General features: G+C 64.6%; 4 protein-coding genes across 4 annotated transcripts; all 4 read left to right on the top strand.

The window, feature by feature from the left end:
- The first annotated feature begins 19 nt into the window (after positions 1 to 19).
- On the top strand, positions 20 to 3862 carry NPRL2 (NPR2 like, GATOR1 complex subunit). The gene is made up of 11 exons (XM_032194069.1): positions 20 to 92; positions 527 to 618; positions 704 to 872; positions 1872 to 1980; positions 2224 to 2360; positions 2567 to 2664; positions 2758 to 2794; positions 2891 to 2984; positions 3059 to 3176; positions 3287 to 3429; positions 3631 to 3862. The coding sequence occupies exons 1-11, from the start codon at positions 21 to 23 to the stop codon at positions 3696 to 3698; spliced, it is 1137 nt and encodes a 378-aa protein (XP_032049960.1). The 5' UTR covers position 20; the 3' UTR covers positions 3699 to 3862.
- Positions 3863 to 3882: 20 nt separating this feature from the next.
- On the top strand, positions 3883 to 12690 carry ZMYND10 (zinc finger MYND-type containing 10). The gene is made up of 12 exons (XM_032194068.1): positions 3883 to 3974; positions 4371 to 4479; positions 5452 to 5568; positions 6371 to 6424; positions 6510 to 6662; positions 8654 to 8742; positions 9025 to 9125; positions 9957 to 10129; positions 10364 to 10489; positions 11894 to 12015; positions 12121 to 12246; positions 12444 to 12690. Exons 1-12 carry the CDS (start codon positions 3883 to 3885, stop codon positions 12526 to 12528), a joined length of 1347 nt encoding a protein of 448 aa, XP_032049959.1. The 3' UTR covers positions 12529 to 12690.
- An 862-nt stretch (positions 12691 to 13552) lies between these two features.
- RASSF1 (Ras association domain family member 1) lies at positions 13553 to 17768 on the top strand. The gene is made up of 6 exons (XM_032194108.1): positions 13553 to 13802; positions 14392 to 14513; positions 16142 to 16246; positions 16334 to 16619; positions 17348 to 17463; positions 17553 to 17768. The coding sequence occupies exons 1-6, from the start codon at positions 13553 to 13555 to the stop codon at positions 17697 to 17699; spliced, it is 1026 nt and encodes a 341-aa protein (XP_032049999.1). The 3' UTR covers positions 17700 to 17768.
- Positions 17769 to 18127: 359 nt separating this feature from the next.
- On the top strand, positions 18128 to 22508 carry TUSC2 (tumor suppressor 2, mitochondrial calcium regulator). Its single transcript, XM_032194438.1, has 3 exons — positions 18128 to 18285; positions 18614 to 18734; positions 20298 to 22508. Exons 1-3 carry the CDS (start codon positions 18128 to 18130, stop codon positions 20361 to 20363), a joined length of 345 nt encoding a protein of 114 aa, XP_032050329.1. The 3' UTR covers positions 20364 to 22508.
- Positions 22509 to 23120: the final 612 nt, after the last annotated feature.

Below are 23120 nucleotides of genomic sequence, written 5' to 3'. Positions count from 1 at the left end.
GGGCCGGCAGCGGGGCGGCCATGGGTGGGAGGATTGAGTGCGTGTTCTTCAGCGAGTTCCACCCCACGCTGGGGCCCAAGATCACCTACCAGGTGCGGCGGTACCGGGGAGGGGAGGAAGGAGGGAGGGGAGCGGCACCGGGGTGGGGGGGCGGAACGGCAGCGAGGCGGAACGGTTCTAAGGGGGAGCGGCACCCGGGGGGACCCGCGGCGAGGGGACACCGCTACCGCAAGGGGGCCCGGCGGAGGGGTGGGAGCGCGGTGCGGCGGGGAAATGTGTCCGGCGGGGAAACAGGCACCGCGCGGGGCTGGTTCCGGGGTTCGTCCGTTCCGCTGTCGCCAGGGCGCTGTCACAGAATCCCAGAATCACAGAATTTCTAGGTTGGAAGAGACCTCAAGATCATCGAGTCCAACCTCTGACCTAACGCTAGCAGTCCCCACTAACCCATATCCCTAAGCTCCACATCTAAACGTCTTTTGAAGACCTCCAGGGACGGTGACTCCACCACTTCCCTGTGTCTCCGCAGGTGCCCGAGGATTTCATCTCCCGGGAGCTGTTCGACACGGTGCAGGTGTTCGTCATCACCAAGCCCGAGCTGCAGAACAAGCTGATCACTGTGTGAGTGCCTGCGGCCCCGGGGGGTGAGGCAGCCCACCCTGCTCCCCATGGGGCTCCAGGCTCAGGCTCTGCTGCCTCCCCCTAGGACGGCCATGGAGAAGAAGCTGATCGGCTGCCCCGTCTGCATCGAGCACAAGAAGTACAGCCGCAACGCGCTGCTCTTCAACCTCGGCTTCGTCTGCGACGCCCGAGCCAAGGCCTGCGCCCTGGAGCCCATCGTCAAGAAGCTGGCCGGCTACCTCACCACCCTGGAGGTCAGCCCCAGGGCTCCCCCTCCTCAGCCTGCCCCGCGGTGCCCCCGGGGCAGGTTTGTGGCTGAGGAGGGTGCTGTGGGGCTGGCACCCACACACGGAGGGACCTCGGGGTGCTGGTGGTGGCAGACGGCCAAAAGATGGGGTTGTCCCACTATGTGCAGTGCTGGTGTGGTCTCACCTTTCATATTGCATTGTTCTGGGCTCCCCAGTCTAAAAGGTGCTTGAAAGCATCCAGAAGAGGCAATAAGAGTGGTGTAGGGCACATCCTGTGAGGAGAGGCTGGGGAGACTCCGGTTGTCTGGTTTGGGGAAAAGGAGGCCAGGGCAACCTCATGACTTTCTGCAGCTCCCTGAGGAGGGGAAATGCAGAGGTAGACACTGGTCTCTTCCTCCAATAACGGATGTCAGGATGCATGGGAACAGCACAAAGCTGCAGCAGGGGAGGCTCAGGCTGGTCATTAGGAAAATTTCTTTATCGTAAGGGTGGCCAAACACTGGGACAGGCTTCCTGGAGAGGTGCTGGATGCCCCATGGCTGTCAGTGCTCAAGGGACATTGGATAACACCCTCAGTAACGTGCTTTCACTTTGGGTTAGCCCTGAAGTGCTCACACACGTGGCCTTGATGTAGCTCCCTTCCACTTGAATTATGGTGTTGTGTTCTGTTCTGAATTTTAAGGGTTACAAACGTCCCCAAACTTCTCCCTGAGCATTCAGCAGGCCTCTCCTCTTGCAGGTCTTGAATCAAGCAGGGGGCTCCCCAGCCTCCTGCTTCCTTCTTGCTCTGCAGCTTTATTTTGTATTTTTTCCTGGGAAGATTCTTGCTTTGGTGGTGGTACGGGGTCTTCACTGCACATTCCAGCAGCAGCCTGGCTCAATTTGTTGCTCTGCTAGAAGGAAGGCTCACTCAGGCTGACAGAAGGTGGCACCTGGGCCATGCAGCTCCTTAGTCAGTGACCTCTCTGGGAGGAGCTGATTCGACCTCCTTCCTGCCTTGTTTAGCTGGAAAGCGGCTTCATCTCCAACGAGGAGAGCAAACAGAAGCTGGTGCCCATCATGACCATCCTGCTGGAGGAGCTGAACGCCAAAGGAAAGTGCACCCTGCCCATAGGTAGGTGCTGCAGCGCAGCCCAGCCAGGCAGCGAGGGCAGAGCAGGGCTGAGAGGCAGCAGCCGGCCCTGCGCTGCTTCTGGCACTTTGTGCTCGCGGCTGGGGCCTGCCCGAGCCAGCCTGGCTCAGAGGGATGAGGTTTCTGGCCACAGCCACCTTCCTCCACGTAGCTGGGAGGCGTTCTGGGACTGCTGGCTGCAAGCTGCAGGGCTTCCTGCAAGAACTCAGGCTCCTTCCCTTCCAGATGAGTCGAACACCATCCACCTGAAGGTGATCGAGCAGCGGCCGGACCCCCCCATCGTGCAGGAGTACGACGTGCCCGTCTTCACCCAGGACAAGGACGACTTCTTCAACTCCCAGTGGGACCTCACCACGCAGCAGGTCCGTGCGGGGAGGGTGCTTAGGGCATGAGCTGCCCCAGAGCTCCGTGGTGCCCAGCACAGCTCAGCGCTCCCCACTTTCTGTGCTCGGTGCTGCTGGTGACCTGGTCGCTGAGCACGCCAGGGGAGCCTCGTGGGTAGTGGGGTGATGCTATGGGTGCCTCCTTCATGATTTTGGTACCTGTTACCTCTTGTTCCCCTTCTCAGATCCTGCCCTACATCGATGGGTTTCGGCACGTCCAGAAGATTTCTGCTGAAGCCGACGTGGAGCTGAACCTGGTGCGCATCGCTGTGCAGAACCTGCTGTGAGTGCACAGGGGCATGAGGCCGGCCCTGACTCAGGGTGGAGGGAACTGGCCGGGATTTGTGTCCCTCTCACCTCTCCCCTTGCCCTGCAGGTACTACGGGGTCGTCACACTCGTCTCCATACTCCAGGTGAGCTGGCAGCCATGGGTGGGGTGGCCCCATGGGGGACACCCATCGTCCTCCTGAGCCATGGCAAAACCAAGCTGCTCGTCCCTTGCTCCCCAGTACTCCAACGTCTACTGCACCACGCCGAAGGTCCAGGACCTGGTGGACGACAAGTGCCTCCAGGAGGAGTGCCTGTCCTACGTCACCAAGCCAGGTACGCTGCTCCCACGTGGCGTACTGGTGCCCGGGGACCCATCCGTGGCAGCTGACGGCGTCTTGTCCCCGCAGGGCACAAACGAGCCAGCCTCCGGGACGTTTTCCAGCTCTACTGCGGCCTCAGCCCCGGCACGACGGTGCGAGACCTCATCTCCCGCTACACCCTGCAGCTGCAGAGGGTGGACGAGAGGTCAGAGCCCCATCGGGGGCGTGATGCGGGAGGGCTGGGGGAACGGGCAGGGGATGGAGGAGACGTCTAGGGACTGAGCATCGCGTCCCTCTCTCCCCTGGTCCCCCCAGGAGGCTCATCCAGTTTGGTTTGATGAAGGGGCTCATCCGGCGGCTGCAGAAATACCCCGTCAAGGTGGCCCGGGACGAGCGCAGCCACCCAGCGCGGCTGTACACGGGCTGCCACAGCTACGACGAGATCTGCTGCAAGACGGGTGAGGAGCTGTGGGGCAGGGGGTGCTGCGTGCCCGGGGGTGCTTTTGGGGTTTCCCCCCCTCACCTTTCGGAGCCATTAAACCCCAGAGGAGTGGCACACGGGGTCCAGGTGGGGATGGAGGAGCTCAGGGGGGGTGGGATATGAGGTGTGAGGAGGGAACACGCAGCACTGATGCCAGGCACCCCATTTTTCCCCCCAGGCATGAGCTACAAGGAGCTGGATGAGCGCCTGGAGAATGACCCCAACATCATCGTGTGCTGGAAGTGATGGAGCCGGGCCGGCCGGGGCGTGCGCCGTGTGTGTCCCCAAGTCGTCCCCCCTTGTCCCAGTTCCCCCTGTGTCCCCCAGTGCCCCCCGTTGTGCCCCCACACGGTGCTGGGCGCCTCCAGGGCGCGGTGAAGGCCCCAGCCACCATCATGGCCGCTGTTGCCATAGCAACAACGACGCCGCCATGGCCGCTGCGGGGCCGCTGCTGCCTGCCGAGGTCGAGGCGCTGGTGCAGGCCCTGCGGGGCACCGAGCTGCGGGATGCCGGCGGGCAGGGGTGCGGGGGGATCCCTAGGGGTGAGGGGGGGTGGCAAATTTGGGGTGTCCCCAGTTTGGGGGGCGTTGGGGGTCTCCTGAGGGGATGGGGCCCAGCGGGGCTGAGGGGTGTAAGCATGGAGTGTCCTTCTGCGGGTCTGGGGTGTGGGGTCCCCAGGGGCTCTGGGAGGGGGGTGAGCAGGGGTCCCAGGGGCTGTAAATGTGGGGTGTGCCCCCCCTCCTAATATTTTTAGGGTCTGGGAGAGGTGTAGGGAGGGGCACCAGGGCTGGGGCTGCCCCAATCTGGGGTGGGGTGGTGGGAACGTGGGGCTGTAAATTTGGGGTGTCCCCTGAGGACTGGGGATTGTGGAGGTGTGAGGAAGGGTGTGAGCTGCGGGGTGACCCCGCTGCCCCGCAGGTGGCTTCGGCAGCACGAGAGCGTGGAGAAGCTCAACATGCACGCCATCCTCAGTGCTGCCGCCGGCCAGGAGCAGCTCCTCACCGAGCTGCTCATCAGCCACGCCAAGGTGAGCCCCGGGTGGCCGGGGGACACCCGGCTCTGCCCAGCCCTGTCCCTGCGCCCCCAGCTCTCGGCCCATCCCTGCTCTGTCAGGAAAGGCGGCGGCGAGCACCCCAAAATGTCCTGTGCCTGGCTGCAGGGGCCGGGTGGTCCCTGATGGAGGAGTGCAGGTTCTCGGGGCTTGCCCCACGCGGGTGCTGTGTGCTCCTGGTACTCCTCCCAGAGTTTCTTTGTGTATGAGAAAATCACAAGCTGCATGGTCAGGAGGGATGGTGTGAGGCAGGGCGGCGGGTGGGGGCAGCAGTGATCCCTGTGCCAGGCCCTCAGCCTCCAGCTGGGATCGGCTTTTGGACAGCGGCCAGTCTGGGGATAAATCGTCGATGGTGAAGAATCTGCTGGCAAAGATCTTTGGTGTTTTGCCAATGTTGCTTTTTTTAAAAAAAAAAATAATAATAATAATTAAAAGCCAAGCTGTGGTATTCCTGCCTGTTGGTCTCCGGTTCCTCTCTAGGTGCTGGTTTGTGCTGACCCCACTGGCTGCGGTTCCTTGCCCCATACCTGCGTGGCTCAGCCACAAAATAAATAGCCTGGGCTGCACAGGGTCGTGTGGGGCCCTGGCACTGCCCAGACCTCGGGGATATTTTCCCTTTTGTAACCCCAGCAGCACTCTCTGGTCTCTGAGAAAAGCTCAGTGAAAAGCTGTTGATTTGTGATGCCTCCCCAAAGTCTGTACAATTGAATGTGGGTGATAAAACGTGGCAGTTGTGTTGGGAAATAGCAGTTCTGCCTGGTCCCCTGGCTTCCTGGGCTTTCCCACTCATGTAGTATCTGCTGCAAAAGGAAGGCTCAAAAACTGGTGGTGTAAGAAAGCAAATTGGTGCTGCGTCGTGTGCCCCAGGACTGAAACGGCCGCGGGGCGCTGGGCACCAGCCTGGCCCCTCTGCCTCGCACCCATCTGAAAGGCTCCGCTCCTGTCCAGATTCCCGTTCTCATCGGGGAGCTGATCTCAGCAGAGGTCTGGAAGCACAAGGTCTTCCCCGTGCTGTGCCGGCTGGAGGACTTCCACCCGAGAAGCACCTTTCCCATCTATGTGGTGGTGAGTGGGAACTGGGCAGATGCTGCTGTATTTAAAAATGAATCCTGTGCTGGAGGTCTCAGAGCTGTGATTTTACCTCTCAGCAGGTTGAGATGTTGCTCCTGACAGCAGGTTCTGTACCTGCTGGTTGACAGACCCCACAGGACTGTGTTTTGTCTGGTAAAGAAAAGCACAGCCCCTGGGATTTTGGCAGTCCCTGTTATGTCCTTGCCTTTTCTGTGACCGGGAGCAGATCGGTGCCTGGAAAATCGTCAGAAGTGCCCCCCACACACACCCTGCTTCCTGGAGGGGTACTGAGGAGCCCTCTCAGGGAATGGCTAGACCCTTTTCCCCATCCTGGCTCCTGAACAGCTGTGCCCCAGGGATATTTGCCCCTCTTTGAGCACTGTTTTTTCTCTGGTGGTTCTAACCACAGCTTATGTGCCTCCTCGTTAAAAAATAGACAAAGTAGCTTTTTCTTGATGAGAGCTGAGATCCCTCGGGCCACTCTTGGCAAGAGAGTGATCTCAGTAAGTTGGCTTCCCTGTGGAGGGATGCAGCCCTTGATCTAAGGCAAATCTGCCCCAAAACTCTGAACTTTTAGCCAATTTTCATTCCAGAGTGACACCTTGCTGGGGAAGGGCGGTGTCTTCCCCGAGCAGCTGTTTGTCTGCAGCATTGCCTCAAGGCAATTATCTCGTGGTTCCTGGTCTCAGGACAGCACTGTCCATGCTGGCTTTTGGCCACAGCTGTAGAAGCAGCTTCTCACCCCGCACCCCATCCCATTGCCCATGTCACCCACTTGGTGTTTTTTCCCCCACAGCTGCATCACGAAGCCTCCATCATCAACCTCTTGGAGACGGTGTTTTTTTACAAGGTGAGCGTTCAGCTTGCTGTAGCATAAGGGTGGGAAGTCACAGCTGTGGGGGCTGGCTCCCTGTGAACCTCTTGTCGTTGTGAAGGAGATCTGCGAGTCGGCAGAGGACAGCGTTCTGGATTTGATCGATTATTGCCACCGAAAGCTGACCCTGCTTGCAGCTCGAAGCACCAACGGACAGGCAGCGACCCAGAAAGAGCTTCATCCCAAGGACCTGGCCAGCCTGTCGTCCATGCAGGTGAGGAGAAAGTCCTCTCGCTTGCTGGGGACACAAGTGACGGAGGCAGCAGACAGCCCGAAGAAGCCCAGAGAGGTTTTCTTACAGAGAAAGCCTCGGCTGCAGCACTGGCACCTCCTGCCCTTTCCGAGGCACTCTGGTGTTACAGATCATCTGTGCCCAGCTCGGACAGGCTGCGTGCTCCTCCCTCCACCCCACAGCTGCGCTTCCTCCCTGCCTCGTGACAGTGCCAGCTTCAGGCTGCCTGCAGGACAGGTTTTTGAGCTGGGGGGCAGCTGGAGAGTTGATAATTAGGCAAAGTAATCAGTGCAGGGGGTTGGCCGTTTGCTGCTGCTCTTGAAAGCTGTGTGGTTCCGTCTCCATGGAGCTGGTGAAACCACCTGACCTCAGGCTGCCACTGGAGCCAGCCAGGGTTAACCGTGAGAGAAATCCCATCCGTAACTCCACGTGTGACACAAGTAGGGATTGCCCTGATGCATTTCCCTCCAACTTCCTCTGCTCTCCGAGGAACGCCTCCTCTCCTCGCTGGTCCGGGCCAGCAGCGAGTCCAGGGCTGTTCCCGGTCGGGTGTTTCAGGGTGGCTGCTCACAGATTTCTGCTGTGAGAGCTCTTTTTGCTTCCCAGCACCTATTTTTTTTTCCTTGAGCCGTGCAGATCACGAGGAGCATCTGGAGAGCTGGAGTTGAAGCGATAGCCTGCGAACTTGGCAGCACCTCCCCTCTGCTCCATCCTTTGGCCTGCTGCCCGAGCACGTGCTCCTCTCGCAGAAAGGGGAAGGAAGCGGAGGGCTCCTGAGCACAATGGGGATGTTTTCCAGGAAACGCTCTCCCAGCTTGAGCTGGGGGGGGGGCGAGGGCTCTCTGTGCTTTGACACAGCTCGAGGAAGAACAATCCTCTCTGGCTACTTGGGCTCTGAAAAGCGCTCGCCTCCCAAGAAGCCTGGCTTCCTCCGATTTATCCCAGCCTCTCCGCATACAATAACCCCGTGCTACAAAGCAGCTCCTGCCCCCTCCTGCATCGCGGGGGCCCCTTGGCTGTTACAGCTGCATGCCGTGGTGACCCTGGGGCACTGCTCCGCTGGCACCCAGCAGCACCGATGGTCCCTGCGCCGCGGCAGCAGCGCTGAGGTCCAGCCGCCAGCGGGAGCTTTGGGGAAGCGGGGCTCCCGTGGGCAGCCCCACGAGTTTTGCCACTCTGCCGGGGGAGCTTGGAGAGGGAGGCGGTGACCTGTGCGAGGGGGAGAGCCCGAAATGCTTTCCTGGAAGCTTTAGGGGAACGCGAGCGGCGTCCGCTGGGAGCTGCTGAGGTCAGAGCTCTGCACGCAGAGCCGAGAGCTGGCGAGCAGCTGGGAGGGGAGCGGAGAAGGAATTGGCACCTCGCAGCCCCGATGTTGTGGTGGTCTCAAAAGGGGCTGACTCAGAGGGTGTGCGGGCTGCTAGCCGGGGCTCGTGGAGGATGGAGGTGGTGCCCACGCTGACTGGAAGCTGGGTTGCGTAGCTGTGGGCTGGGTTAGCCACAGGGACATATTCTGCTGGCCCTAAGTGAGCTGGAGGGGAGAGGCAGCCCCAGAAAAGGGTCAGATCGGGACTGCGGCTGTGCCTGGGCCAAGATTCTCCTCCTCGTCCTCGTGATGATGCAGCTCCCCTCTCCTGCAGCCTCGTGTGTCTCTGCCGGGCCACGAGGTGATGCCAGGGAGGGAGAGAGCAGCAGTCTGGGACTGTCCTCTTGCAGGGGGTGGCACTCCTGGCACCGCCGGTACCCCCTGTGGCCTGTAACGGGCAGGGAGATGAGGGATGAGCTGCAAGCGCTCCTGTCCCTGCTCTGGCAAAGAAGCAGCGCTGCTGCAGTCCAGATGAGAACCAGAGTTTGTTCCATGGGGTTTTGGTTTCCTCCCCAGCCCGTGGTTGCTGATGTGCAGCCAACAAGCTGCCTCCTCGTAGCTCTGGGGAAACGGGGCCTGAAATCCTGAGTCTGTGCTTGCCCCTCCGCAGGAGCTGCAGAAGCAGGCGGAGGCGATGGAGTTTGAGATTTCCTTGAAAGCCCTCTCCGTGCTGCGGTACATCACTGACCAGGTGGACAGGTGGGTGCCCAGGGACGTGCCCTGAGCAGCCCTTTTTGATGTTCCTGCGGGTTGGAGGCCTGGGCGCCCTTCAGCCGCTGGCTGTGTCGGTGGTGGCAGCGGCGCTGCGCCCCAGGAGGCGAATACAGCAGCACTCCGCCCTGCTCTGTGGTACTTGTGGGAACAGGAGCTGCTCTGACCATCATTGTTTTTCTGCTGCCTCTCCCAGTTGCCTCGGGGAGCGTTTGTATCTGTTCTGGCCGTGGTCTGAGCGCATCATTTCACCCCCTCTTCTATCTCCAGCTTGCCCCTGAGCGCGCTGACACGGATGCTGAACACCCACAACCTGCCCTGCCTCCTCGTCCAGCTGGTGGAGCACTGCCCCTGGAGCTGCCACGAAGCAGGTACAGCGCGTCCTGCAGCTCTGCAGCCAGGCAGGGCCCCCCACTGCCCCCCAGCTTCCTCGCAGCGCCCCTCTGAGCGGGCACAGCCTGTGGGAAGCGGCGCTCCCCGCTGCAGCCCTGCGAGGGGAAGGAGCCTCAGCAGGGGTTCACAGCGCGGGCAAGAGAGGAAGAGATTGTGGGAAGCACGTGGCTCCGTGCCTGCTGAGAGGAGCCCAGCTGGATGCGGGGCTTTCCTTCTTCCCCCGGACAGGAAACGCATCCCTTCTCTCCGCCTGCAAGCTTGGGGTGTCAGAGGAGCTTTGATCCAGGGCCCCGAGGGAGAGATGGGAAAGAACCAGAGCACAAAGGCATTTCCAGGCTGTGCAGATGCAGGGTTACATCCTCCTCCATCCCCCAGAGCAGCACAGCTGCTTGTTGTGTCATGTCTGTTATGGTCGTGCTGCTTCTGGCTTTCACTGGCAGAAGAACCTCAGGCAGAGCAGGTACTGGCCCTGCTGATACCCCAAAACGTGCCTCTGCAGCCGCTCTGGTGGGCCCCCATCATCTGCTAGTGTTCTTCAGTACCTGGCCGAGTACAGAAGGTGATATCACAGGGATCTTGTAGTTCCTGCCACAGCCCTGTTGCTTCAAGACGCGTTCTTTGTGCTTTCCGTGCTCTCTGGTACATTGGTGTTGTACCAGGAAGGCTGCTGTGCTGAGCAAAGGGCTGGGGAAGCTGAGGGAGGCAGAAACTGGGGGGCTCGCCTGAGCCAGAGCAAGGAGGTGAGCGCAGGGCAGCACCCCACCTCCGAGCTGTCTCTCCCTGGAGCCCCACGTTCGTCTCTCCCTCAGGCAAGCTCAAGAAGTTTGAGAACGGTGCGTGGCACGAGGTGCCCCCTGAGGATCAGGTGAAGATGACCAAGCTCGACGGGCAGGTGTGGCTTGCCCTCCTCAACCTTCTGCTCAGCCCTGAATGCCAGCGCAAATACCGCTTCGACAGCTTCAACAAGAGCCAGCTCCTCAAGGTAGGCTCTGTTGGGGACAGCGGTGTGGGAGCAGCGGTGTCTGACACTGCCAGCAGCACAAGGGCTGCGTTTGCCTGGGCACTGCTAGGGACCCCCATGAGTTGCTCTGACAGTGCCCCTGCCGGTGCCCAGCACACACCCGGAGCCCTCTCACTCCTCAGCCCCATAACCCAGCTCTGGCTCCCCTGTCCTGACCTCTCTCCCTTCGCTCTTCTCACCCCTGCGTGGCCGCAGCTCCGGGCGTTCCTGACAGACGTCCTGCTGGACCAGCTGCCCAACCTGGTGGAGATGCAGAGGTTTCTGAGCCACCTCGCGGTGACAGAGCCGGCTCCGCCGAAAAAGGATCTCGTGCTGGAGCAGGTATGGGGTGGCTCTTCCAGCTCTGCTCTTCTCTCCAGCTGCTCCGCTTTGATCCTTGTCACTCCCTTCCCCTTTTTTTTCCTCCTGCCAAACTCTGCTCTGGAGAGGTGGCAGAGTGTCAAGCACCCGTGTCACTGTGACACCATTACTGCCGGCTCAGTTGGCTCCCACTTCATCTGCTTCTCCTGCCCTTCCTCTGCTACAGCTGTGGCCAAGCAGTCACTCCTCATGGCATAAAAGCTGGGCTGTAAACAGCTGCACTGAATCATTGGGGTGGTGGCTCCACAGGGCAGAGACAACCCCGGCTCATTTTAACAGTGAACTGTTTGACATTTACCGTTGTTTTCCTGCTGGGTTCTGGACTTCCCTAGGAAGAGCCCCTTCCACAGCCCTGGCCAAGGGCTGCTTGGCACGCTGCCTGCAGAAAAACGCCAAGGCAGTGCTCTGAGGAGAGGGGCTGGAGGCAGACCGATTCCCTGCTGCTGCCTGGGGCTTGGCCGATGGGCTCTGAGCGTCTTCAGGCATCGTGGGGTCCGTGCATCTTCCAGACTGTGAAGCTGTAACTCCTGGAGAAAAGTGTTTCTGATGCCTCCTCGTGAGCCGAGGGGAGAAAATGTGTCTGTAAAGAGGAGGGCAGGTCTCTAAAGCATCTCCGTGTACCCCAGTTTACCTGCCACCGTGTCAGTGGGGCACAGGCAGGCATCTGTCACGCTGGAGACCTTGTCCAGCCCTTGTCTGGGCTGCTGCTCTTCGCCACAACTCCGCTTTTGGGCTTGCGTTGCTCCTGCCTCCACCAAGGGCAGGCAGGGGGAGCCAGCTGGAAGCACGCACACGGGCTCCACGCTCTGCCCAGCAAGCAGTGAACTCACTCCCTGTCACCGAGCCAAGCTGAGAAAAGTCTTTTCCATTCGGTTTCTCCCCGAGCAGCCTCCTCCCCTCCCAGGCCTGGCTATTTTTTACTTGGCTGGAGCTGCCAGCACCGTTTGAAGCATCCTCCTCCTCTCCTCGCAGCGCTGGGCCGACGCTTTCCCTTTTGCAAAAAGCAGCCCTTCCCCTGGTGTTCGCCTTCGGGGAAGTGACGAGTGGAAAAATCTGCTCAGGCAAACGGCTCCGGAGTGCTGGGTTCACTGCCTGGTGCAGTGCTGAGAGCTCGGGGCTCTGTCTGGGAGCTGGGGCCTCGCAGCCAAGCTCCTGCTCCCGAAGGTTGTGCCCCTTTCACCTAACGCTCCTCACCTCTGTCAGGGAAGGGGATCCGGCCCCTCAGGGTAACCAAAAAACATGCGCTGTGCCTGAATCTCTGCGTGCTGCCTCTGCTCGCCCTGCTCCTTGTCCCCGGGGCCAGCTGCCCTCCTGTCCCTTCCCGTCCCTTGTGCTGCCACCCTCCAGCTCTGCCTCTCCCGCCAGGTGCCCGTCATCTGGGACCACCTCCTCAGGAAAAACGCGGGCAAGTGGGAAGCCATCGCCAAGCACCAGGTGAAGCACGCCTTCAGCCCCACCGAGGAGGAGCTGAAGCTCCAGGCACGCAGGTGAGGCCCTGCCCCGTGCCCGGTGTGACCAGTTGTCCCAGTCAGCAGGGACTGGCAGCGCCACAGCTCCCTGCTCGCCCCCTGTCCCCTTTGTCCCCGCTGCAGGTGGGCGCAGACCTACAGCCTGGACCTGCTGGAGGCTCTCGCCCCCGACAAGCCCCGATGCCGGGTGTGTGGGGTGGAGGCAGCCAAGCGGTGCTCCCGCTGCCGCAACGAGTGGTACTGCACGCGGTAAGGCAGCCCCCAGCCCCCCGTCACCCCACCCTGCAGAGGGGACGTGTCCCCAAGGTGCTGGTGGAGGGGATGCTGGCGAGCACCGTGCTCCTGCTGCCTGGTCGGGGTGTCCCTACAGCACTGGGGGGTGGGGGTGGCACCGCTCAGCTCCTGGCAGAGTGGGCGCAGCCCTGAACCACGGCTCCCCCTCGCAGGGCGTGCCAGGTCCAGCACTGGCCGAAGCACCGCACGGCCTGCAGCCTGCTGGCACAGGCAGCGGGGACAGCGGGTGCCCCGTGAGCGGGGCAGAGCCTGGCCTGCAGGAGGAGAAGCCCCTCGGGACCACCGGGGTGGGCTCACAGCAGCCCCTCCCCGCCTGCTGCTCACCGAGCCCCCTGCAGCCTCAGCTTCCCTCTCCCCACTACTAAACATCCCCTCTTCTTCTGCACCCCGTTGGGGCTCAACTCCCCCTCTTTTCTCCTCTCAGAATGCAATAAACCACTTCCTCCCCTCCCTTGCACCCGGGGGCAGGTTTTTGTGTGTTGTTTTTTTTTTTTACTCCGTGATGCAACATGAGAAATCCTGGAAAACCTGAAAAAGAGCTGATACCCTTGTGGTTACCAAAAAAAGTCGAGCCCACCCCACACCCCAGCCAGGGTGTGAGCCCGTCCCTGCAGTGAGCGGGGCGCAGAGGCCCCCAGGCCACCTCGTGCCGTTAGAGCAGCAGGGGCGGGAGGCAGAGGATGTGGTTAGCACGAGGACCTGAGCGAGCAGGCGAGGTTCTGAGGTGCTCAGCGCCTGCCATCTCCCAGGCTCCCAGGAAGATGCTCTCTCTCTCTCTCTCCTGGGACGTCAGCACCAAGGGCTTGGTCCCAGAGCACTGGGGGGGATCCCAGTGCTGTCACTGGTGTCACTGGGGCTTGCAGCAGCCCGGCTGGGAGCTGGGCTTTGCTCCCCAGCGGCCAGATTGGCGGTGCCACAGTGCCACGGGCTGCGTTTTCTCACCTGGAGCAGTGCCCCCTGGCAGCCCCCGGGCACGGCTCGGGGGTGCCGCTGCCGCCGGGACCCGGGGGTGGCCCCGGGCCGATCGGGGCGGCCCCGTCGGGGAAACTGAGGCACGGAGCGGGGCAGCTCCGGTGCCGGGACCGCACGGAGCGGGGCCGCCCCGGGCCCCCCGCCCCGTCCCCGCCTCCAGCCCGCCCCGCAGCCCGCAGCCAGCGGAGCCGCCGCCGGTTCAGCCGCCGCTCGCCGGGGCCGGGGGGGGCGTGGAGCGGCCCCGGCCGTGCCTCAGTTTCCCCCGCGGTGCCGCGCGGCTCCCGGGGCCATGGAGCTGATCGAGCTGCGGGAGCTGCAGCCGGAGCCGCGGCCGGGCCGGGGCCGCTTGGAGCGAGCCAACGCGCTGCGCATCAGCCCGGCCCGGCGGAACGGCCCCGCCGCGCGGCCCGAGCCCCGGCTGGCGGCGGCACCGGGCACCGGGCACCGCTTCGAGCCGCGGCGCCGCGGGCTCCACACCTGGTGCGACCTCTGCGGGGATTTCATCTGGGGGGGCGGCAGGAAGAGCCTCCAGTGCCGCCGTGAGTAGAGCTCCCCAGCCCGGCCGCCCGCCGCCGGGCACGGCGTCCCGGTACCGAGCATCCCCCGGGCAGCGGGCACCTTGGGGCCGAGCATCCCGGGACCAAGCGTCCCGGGACCGAGCATTTCCCCAGGCAGTGGGCGTCCCCATACCGAGCGTCCCGGTACTGAGCATCCCCCCAGGCAGTGGGTGTCCCGGGACCGAGCATCCTGATACCGAGTGTCCCCCTGGGCAGTGGGCATCCCGGTACTGAGCACCCCCCGTGGCAGTGAGTGTCCTGGTACCGAGCATCCCCATACTGAGCATCCCGGTACTGAGCACCCCCCGGGCAGCGGGTGTCCCGGCACCAAGCACCCCCAAACCGAGGGTCCTGGTCCCAAACATCCCCCCCCCAGGCAGCCCGGGGAGGGGACAGGGGCACCCCGGTACCAGCGGGCAGCACAGCACTGGGTCCCACGCGGGTGCTGGCCCTGGGTGCCCCAGCACAGCGTGGGTGGGCAGCACCCCCAAATCCCCCTCAAATCCCCGGGGTGGAGCTGGGGGTCTGGCGGTGCCGGTGTCCCCACTGTGCCCCCTGTCCCTGTCCCCAGACTGCAGCTTCACCTGCCACTACCGGTGCCGGGCCCTGGTGCGGCTGGACTGCAGCGGGCCCCTGGGCACCGGGGACGAGGACGACGGCACCGAGCAGGAGCTGGAGAAGGACACGAATGTGGTAGGGGACGTGGGGCGCACGGAGGGGGGGGGACACAACCCAGGATGGGCTGTGCCGTGCCATGCCGTGCTGTGCCATGCCAAGGTGTGCTATGCTGTGCTGTGCCGTGCTGTACCGAGCCGTGCCATGCCAAGGTGTGATATACTGTACCGAGCCGTGCCATGCCAAGGTGTGATATACTGTGCTGTGCCGTGCCATGCTAAGGTGTGCGGTGCCGTGCCATGCCGTGCCAAGGCGTGCTGTGCTGTACAATGCCGTGCCATGCCATGCCGTGCCATGCCGTGCCGTGCCGTGCCGTGCCCCCCCGCAGCCCCGGACCCCCTCGGGCACCCTGCCCGGGTGAAATCACCGCCGGAAACGGGGCCGCGCCGCACCGCCCCCGGCCCGCGTCAGCTCAACGGCCGCGGCGGGGCGGAGCCGTGCTGAGCCGAGCCGGGACAGCAGCGGGGCCGCGCCGAGCCGAGCCGAGCCGAGCCGGGCAGCGGGGAGCGGGCAGCACCGAGCCCAGGCTGGGGTCGCGACAGGGACCGCGCCGAACCGAGCCGCGCCGGGAGCGGGCCACGGTGCCGCGCCGAGCGGGGACCGAGCCGAGCCGAGCCGCGCCGGGAGCGGGCCGAGCGGCGGCACCGAGCCGCGCCGAGCCGCAGCCGAAGCGCTCGGGGCGCAGCGGGGCCGTGCGGAGCCGAGCCGGAGCGGCCGGGCTGGCGAGGGGCAGGGAGAGCCCCTGTGCCCGGGCAGGGGCCGCAGCCGTGGCCGGGACCGGAGCCGGGACCGGGACCGGGGCAGGGCCGGGGGCGGCGGCGGCCGGGGGCTGCGGGGCGGCGGCGGCGGCGGCGCTGGCGCTGCGCTGGGGAGGCGCGGGGGGCACGGGGGGCAGCGCGGCCAGCAGCGGCTACTGCAGCCAGGAGGACTCCGACTCCGAGCCCGAGCTCTTCTACACCGCCCGCACCTCCCTCGGCCGCCGCCCGCGCCGCCGCCAGGTCGGTCCCGGGCCGCTTCTGACGTCACGGGGGGTGACGTCACGAGGGGTGACGTCATGGGGGGGGGGACACGGTGTTGGGGGGGGTCGGTCCTGGGGCAGCTGGCTGCGTGGCGGGGCAGCGCGGGGGCGCGCATGGCTTGGGGCGGGGTGCCCGTGGGGTGCCCATCGGGGGGGGTTTTGGGGTGTCCGTGGGGTGCCTATTGGGGGTCTTTGGGGTGTCCCTGGGGTGCCCACGCTGGCTGCGGGGCGCCCGTGGGGTGCGCGGGGCTTGCAGCACGTCGAGCAGGGCAGCGAGCTGTCCCCATGCCCAAGCAGGGTCCCTCCAGCAGCACTCCCGGCTGCGCTTCAGCCCCGCGGCACCACGGAGATACTCATTAGCCAAATACTCATTAGCGGCTCCAGGCGGGCTGCCCCAAACCCCCGGGGTGTCCCCATCGGGTACCCAGCCCCGTCCCGGTGCCGGGCTGGCGGCTGCCTCGGGGACACCGCCGTGATCTGGGACGCCGGGAGGGGACATGAGGCCGGTGGCTGAGTGCCAGGGCTGATGCAACCTCGCACGCCCCGTCCACTGTTCACGGGGTAGGGCCACGTCTGTGCGTGCGGTGTCCCCCCGGCGTGGCTGCTCAGCCCTGCTGCCCTCCCGCAGGATGAGCCCAGCAGCTGGGACACGGCCGAGCTGGACCCGGCGCAGGTGGAGCAGCGCATCAAGGAGTACAACAGCCAGATCAACAGCAACCTCTTCATGAGCCTGGTACGGGGACATCGGGGGGGACGTCGGGGACCGCGGCGCCCTGCCCTGGGTCCCCTACTCACCACCCCTACGCCTCCCTCGTGGCAGAACAAGGACGGCTCCTTCACCGGCTTCATCAAGGTGCAGCTGAAGCTGGCGCGCCCCGTCTCCGTGCCAGCTGCCAAGCGGGGGCCTGGGGGGCGGCCGGGGCAGCGCGGGCCGGGGGTGAAGCGCCGCACGTCCTTCTACCTGCCCCGCGGCACCGTCAAGCACCTGCACGTCCTCTCGCACACCCGTGCCAGCGAGGTCATCAGCGCCCTGCTCAGGAAGTTCACCGTGGTGGACGACCCCCGCAAGTTCGCCCTCTTCGAGAGGTCCGAGAAGGATGACCAAGGTAGCACCTGGGGGGTCCCAGTGGTGTCCCCACAGCAGCACCGGCCTTGTGGTGGTGGCCCTGTGGTGGCAGCACTCCCCGGGCAGCAGTGGCCCTGTAGGGTGGTGGCCCCCCTGATAGTGGTGTCCCCATTTGCATCAGTGTCCCCACAGTGGCAGTGTCCCCCGTGGCGGTGGGTGGTGTGTCCCTCTAGTGGTGGCGGTGTCCCCTTGGTGGTGATTGTGTCCCCATGATTGTGATTGTGTCCCCTTGGTGGTGGTGGTGTCCCCTTAGTGGTGATTGTGTCCCTATGATGATTGTGTCCCCATGATGGTGGTGATTGTGTCCCTTTTGTGCTGACTGTGTCCCCTTGGTGATTGTGTCCCCGTCATGGCGGTGACTGTGTTCCAATGATGGTGGTGGTGTCCTCATGATGGTGACTGTGTCCCTTTGGTGGTGACTGAGTCCCCTTGGTGACTGTATCCCCATGATGGTGGTGATGGTGTCACCATAGTAGTGATTGTGTCCCCATGGTGGTGGTGCCATCCCTATGGTGGTGGTGTCCCCATGACGATGACCGTGTCCCCTTGGTGATCGTGTCCCCATGACGTTGGTGCCATCCCTATGGCAGTAGTGTCCCCCTAACGCTGATCACATCCCCGTGGTGTCCCCATCCCCACGCTGGCGGTGGCGTCCCCACGGTGCCAGCAGCACCCTGGCGGTGCTGACCCACAGCCACCCGCCCACAGTGTTCCTCCGCAAGCTCTCGGACGAGGAGCAGCCGCTTCGGCTGCGCCTGCTGGCCGGCCCCAGCGAGAAGGCGCTGAGCTTCGTGCTGAAGGAGAACGACAGCGGGGAGGTCAACGTGAGTACGGGGACGGCGTGGGGCCGGGCGCTGCGGGGTGGTGACCCGCACCCTGCCGTGCCCGGTGCCAGGCGCGCTGTGCCCCGTAGTGGGACGCCTTCACCCTGCCCGAGCTGCACAACTTCCTGCGCATCCTGCAGCGCGAGGAGGACGAGCAGGTGCGGCGCGTCCGGCACCGCTACGCCCGCTGCCGCCGCGAGATGCAGGACGCCCTGGCCACGCGGGCACCGCGGTGACCACCGCCGCCACCACCGCCACCAGCACCACCAGGACGGACGCCTGCCGGCGGGGGGACGTCGCTGGGACGGGACGGGACGGGATGGGACGGGATGGGGCGGGGGGGACAGGAATAAAGCGGCTGCACCCCCGCGGCTCGGGCCTCTCTGTGCGACTTGTGGCGGCGCCGGGATTCGAACCCGCGGCCTCGGGCATGGCGGGGAGGGGAGGGGTGGGGTGGGGTGGGGTGGAGCGGGCGCCGCCGTCACGTGGCCTCCCTGCGTCACGTGGCCTCCCCGTGTCACGTGCAGGGGGCGCCGCCGCGCGCCGGAAGTGTCGCAAGGCAGCAGCGGCGGCGGAGGCAGGAGGCGGCCGGGAGCTCGTCGGTGCCGCCGCCCGGCCCCCGCCCCCCGCCCCGCCTCGGGGCCCCGCCGCCGCCGCCGCCGCTATGGGCGCCAGCGGCTCCAAGTCGCGGGGGCTGTGGCCTTTCGCCTCCTCGGCGGCGGGTGGCGGCGGCGGCGGCGCCGAGGGCCCCGGCGGGCAGCAGGCCCTGGCCAGGCCGCGGGGCGCGCGCGCCGCCACCCCCTTCGTGTTCACGCGCCGCGGGTGAGAGAGGGGACGGGAGGGGAGGGGGGGGCGTTGCCATGGCAACGGGGTGAGCGCGCGGGGCGGTTGCTATGGGGGTGGTTGCTGGGGGGCCGTTGCTAGGGGGCCGTTGCCATGGCAACGCGGCCGCCGCCCGGAGCGGGCCCGCGGCGCATCCCCGGCCCCACCGGCAGCGGCTGGAGCCGGGACCGGGACCGGAGGGGCTGGGACCGGGCCTCACGGGACCGCACGGGATGGGAGGGGCCGCCCCTGCCACTGCCTCCCCGCCTGGCCCCACGGATGGCCCGGAGCAGCCGCCCCTCTGACGACCTCCTGCGCCTTCCCGCAGCTCCATGTACTACGACGAGGACGGGGACCTTGCCCACGAGTTCTATGAGGAGACAATCGTTACCAAGAACGGGAGGAAGCGTGCCAAGCTGAAGAGGATCCACAAGAACCTGATACCTCAGGTAGCGTGCGCAGAGGGGTGGGGGAAGGCAGGTGGTGAAACGTCCTGCTTGCGCCCGCGGTCCTGGCCTTGCAGCAGCTCCTGCACACCACGGGGTTAGGAGGAAACCTCAGGGCACTGTACTGCAGGGAGGGCGTTGGCTTTCTGCTTTTCCCACAGCTCCTACTCCTGAGCTACGGCTGCTGGGTGTCCCAGCTGCCCCACGTCACCTTGCCAGGCAGTGGCAGAAGAGGGAGAGATGGTGACAGCCTCCCGGTTCCCTTTCCAGGGAGGAGCAGAGCCCCGGTCCTTTAGAGCCACCAGGCCGGGCGGTGGCTCACCGAGGCGTGTGTGGCAGGGTGCAGCACCAGGCCGTGGCAGCCCAGCACCAAATACCTTCCCTGAGGCGCAGGTGTTTGCACAGCTGTCACATCGCTGCAGAGAGTTTGGGAGCAGCAGCCAAAGCCAGTCATGTGCTGACACGAGCGTGCCCATCCCCCTTCCAGCTCGGTGGTGACAACAGTGCTGCCAGCAATGTTTTTCCCTCTCCGGAGGTGCTCAGGATTTAGTGCTCCCTCAGTATAAGTGAACGTGGTGAAGCCAGGCAGGAGGCAGGATGCTAATTGGGGTGCGGGAGAAAGATAACTGAAGTGTAGGGAAGGTTCTCAGGGGTGTAAATGGTGAGAAGGGAGGAGGAAGCCCGGCTGCAGAGCACCCCGCAGGAGTCTCTCAGGTACACAAAAGGGCAGGACTCAGGCGTGAGCCCAGGGGGAGCTGTTGGTGTGCTCCAGGGGTGGGCAGCCCCCAGCAGGACAGGCTCTGCTGCTCTCACAGCGGCGGTGCGTGGACAGGGAGCTGCGTCCCAGCCCTTGGTGCAGGTTAAAACCCACCCAGTGGGAGAGCTTGGCCCAGCTGGAGAGGGCACAGAGCAGCTTTTCACAGGGCCAGGTTTTTCTGTGGGCCTTTATCCTGCTCCTGCCAAGCAGCCACGTGCTTCTCGCCCCGGCGGGCACAGCGCCCTGCTCACGCTGCCGCCCGGCGAGAGGGTCCTGGCGGTGCTGTGACAGGAGGACGCTTGCCCCGGGGCATGGGAAAGGCGCCTGTAGCTGGCGTGGACGGAGCCTGCATTCAGCAGCATCCCCTCTGGACAGAAAGCTGCTTTTCTTGCGTGCCAGCTGCCCTCGCTGCATTCTCTCAGAGAGCTCTTTTCAGTCTTTTAAATCCCGTGGATGCGAGGTGCCGGGGGAGCAGCCCAGGCAGCCGCTCTCTGCCAGTCACGCCTCAGCTGCTGCACGGGCAGTGCCTGGCAGAGCGGCTCCCTCCTCCCGCGCCCGGCTGCGCTCCAGACCCGGCGTGGGCGGCAGCAGCCGCACCTCGTTGGCTCTCCAGGGATGGGGGCAAAGGGCAGAGCGCTTCTGCGTTGCACGCTGCGGGTACCTGGTGCCACGGCGGCTTCAGGGTCTGGTTCCTGGAGGGCACGGTGCCCTCCGTGGTGCCGACACCACACGGGGCGACTTGCGGAGCTTCGTCTGCCTCCAGAGCGCTTGTTCTGTCCCCCTGCCCACCGCCCTGCCTCTCCTTTCAGGGTATAGTGAAACTGGAGCACCCTCGCATTCATGTGGACTTCCCCGTGATCATCTGCGAGGTGTGACCGCCGGGTGCTGCTGCCCACGGGCGGGACTGCCCCGAGTGTCACCGCGCGAGGCTGCCCCGAGTTCCCGGCGAAGCGGAGGGATGAAGGAGGACGCTCGGACACTCAGACGTGGATTGTGGCTCTCCCCTCGCCCGGGGGCAAGGCGGGACGGAGCGGGCTCGGCCGGGCTGTGCTTGGCTGCTGCTCCTCGCAGGAGATGGGTGACCTCGTGCAACGACTGCTTACAAACACCCCTGCTTGAGTCAGAAGACTTGAAATCTCTTTTGTAGCCTCTAGCCGACGTTCGGATGGGTGACTGGAACTGCACGCGAGCTGCTGCGTTTGAGCTGGCAAAGGGAGAGCGAGCCCGCGCTGCTCAGCAGACAAAGCCCCCTGCTTCTCAGGTATGCCCCGGGAGAGCCAGGGCAAGGTGACCGCTGCCCGGCGGTGAGGTGGCCGGCGCCGTGGCGCTGTGTGGAGCTGGCTCTGACGGAGGGGGACCAGGAGCCGGGCCGGCAGCACGCCCGGTGGGTGCTGCGCTCCTCTCGGGGCGGAGATTGGGTGCCGTTCCCTCGGACCTCTGCCCCTTCTCCTCTCGCGTTCCCTGCTCGCGCTGCCCGGCCGTGGGGCCCTCCGGGTTCCTCCCCGCCCGCGCCGCGGGAGCGAGTTGGCTCCTGCAGAGCACGGCCCCTCGCTGCCGCGGGGCCGGGCATCGCCTCAGCTTCGCCCTCCCTCCCGATGGGATCGGCCTCGGCAGAGCCCGGCAGGAAGGAAATCATCGCTTCCCTCCCCGTCCCTCGCAAACAATCGCTCGCTAGGCCTGCCCCGGCTTGGAAATCTCCCTGGCCATGTGAACCACGGTTCCCCCCGCGCCCCAGCTGGCGGCAGGAGGAGAAACGCCATGCACTTTAACGGGAGGCTTTCTGCTCCGCTCCGGAAGGTCCTGCTCTCTTCTCCTCACCCTTCCTGCTCGAGGCCGGGGGCGCCTCAGCCACACCCAAAAATCTCCCCCCCACCCTGCCAGCGGGCCCCGGGACTCCGGGCCAGCTGCTGCGGGACCGGCAACGGCCCCGAGGAGCCTTGTGTCAGCCTGCCCCGCAGCCCGCTCCCGCAGCAGCCCGCCCGGCTTCCCTGCTCTTTCATCCCAGAACTTATTTACTTTCTAAGCACTTCAGACGTTCGCTACCTCGATTATTATTTTTTTTTTTGATTTAAGCTGCTGGCGCTTGGCCGCCGGCCCTATCGGCGTCTGCGTTGGATGTATCCAATCCCGTATCCAATCCCGTATCCATCCCTGTGCCCAGCCGGAGCGGCCCCGGGCGCGGGGCCACATTCCTGGCTCCGGGGAGATAACCGCGGCGTGGCTGTTGCCGTCTTCCTGTCACCACCTCTTCCCTCCGCGTCCCCCACCCGCTGTTCCAGTGACAGGGCGGGCACGGAGGGCGAGGCGGATGTGCCGGGCAGGGCTCCAGCGGGGAGCTGGTCTACACTGTGATGCTGGGCGCCTCTCTCCCCATCTTTTGTTCTCCCGCTTGCTTGAAAGAGTCTGTCTTCAAACAATCCCCCTCTGAAGAGTTTCTTATTCACGCCACCTGCTCCGAGTCGGGCTCAGACCGCAATCTCCTGGAAAACCGCCTCTCTGGGGCCGCTTTGTTCTCGCTGAGAGGCTGCCCTGCCCCTCCTCCCTTCCCCCAGGGCAGCGAGCCGCGCTTCCCCCAGAAACTCGCCTTCTCCCACCCTCTTCTCCCCGCCGAGGAGAGGCGGCGAAGCCGTGCGGGCAGGCGCCGATCTGCCTCGCCCTGCTTCTCCTCCCCAGCCTGGAGGGTCCTCGGGAGCGGCTGAAGGCACCCGGAAAAATGTGAAGATCGCTGTAAATAGTATCTGTGTCCACTGTGTCGTTGGAGCAAGCGAAAAAAAAAAAAAAGGAAGGTTTCCTTGCCGTGTGTTATTTTTTTTTTTACCACCTCTGTGCAACTTTGTGCTTCCCCGTGTGGATGTGTAGCTGAAGCGTACTCACCGACACTAGGGTTCTTGCTCCTCTAGCGTGTGGATAGGAAGCGGGGGGGTTGAGAAACGTACACTATTTATGGCCCTTCCTCTGCCTCCGAGTGCATCTGTCTACTTTTTGTTAAATTTCAATAAAATTGTTTGTAGATCCCGCAAGGTTGGGAGCGGCTCAATGGGGAGGGCCGCGGCCGGGAGCCCGCGCGAGGAGGGAGGCTGCGGGGACCCGAGGAATCTCAGCTTCTCCTCTCCGAAACCACAGCCGCCTCTCGCTGCCTGCTGCCAAAACGGTGGCGAAACCCGGCAGCTCGCGGCGTCCTCCGGCACCGGGTGGGGGCTCGTGAACGTGGTGCTGGATGAGTCCGAGCCGCTAAGCTCTCTGCTCGCTCACGGATTTTTTCCCAAGTGGGCAGGAGCACGTGGAAAATGCTGCTCGGGTGAGCACCAGCAGGGAGGGCTCCTGCTGCCGGGGCCGTTAGCGGTGACCCCTTCGATGCCCCGGCTTGGGATTTGGGACCTGCCGCTTAACGAGCTGCTGGGGCCGGCTCCTCTTCCCAAACCCAGTGGAAATCCTGCCCTGGCTGCGTGCGGCCGCGCTGCGCTGACTCAAGCCGAGCCCCACGGGGACAGGATCTGCGCGTCCGCTCCTTAATCACCCGCCTGACAAATCGGGGCCTCGTCAGTTGTGCTCAGCTAACGAGTTTCTCATCGCCGGCGTGACCCCACGCCGGGATGCCGCCCGCTGTCCCGGCCCTGCCGGACGGAGCGAGC

This window comes from Aythya fuligula, chromosome 10, assembly GCF_009819795.1.
Source record: "Aythya fuligula isolate bAytFul2 chromosome 10, bAytFul2.pri, whole genome shotgun sequence".
NCBI lineage: Eukaryota > Metazoa > Chordata > Aves > Anseriformes > Anatidae > Aythya > Aythya fuligula.
Note: the sequence above shows the minus strand (reverse complement) of the source record. Positions and strands in the feature narration are given on the sequence as shown.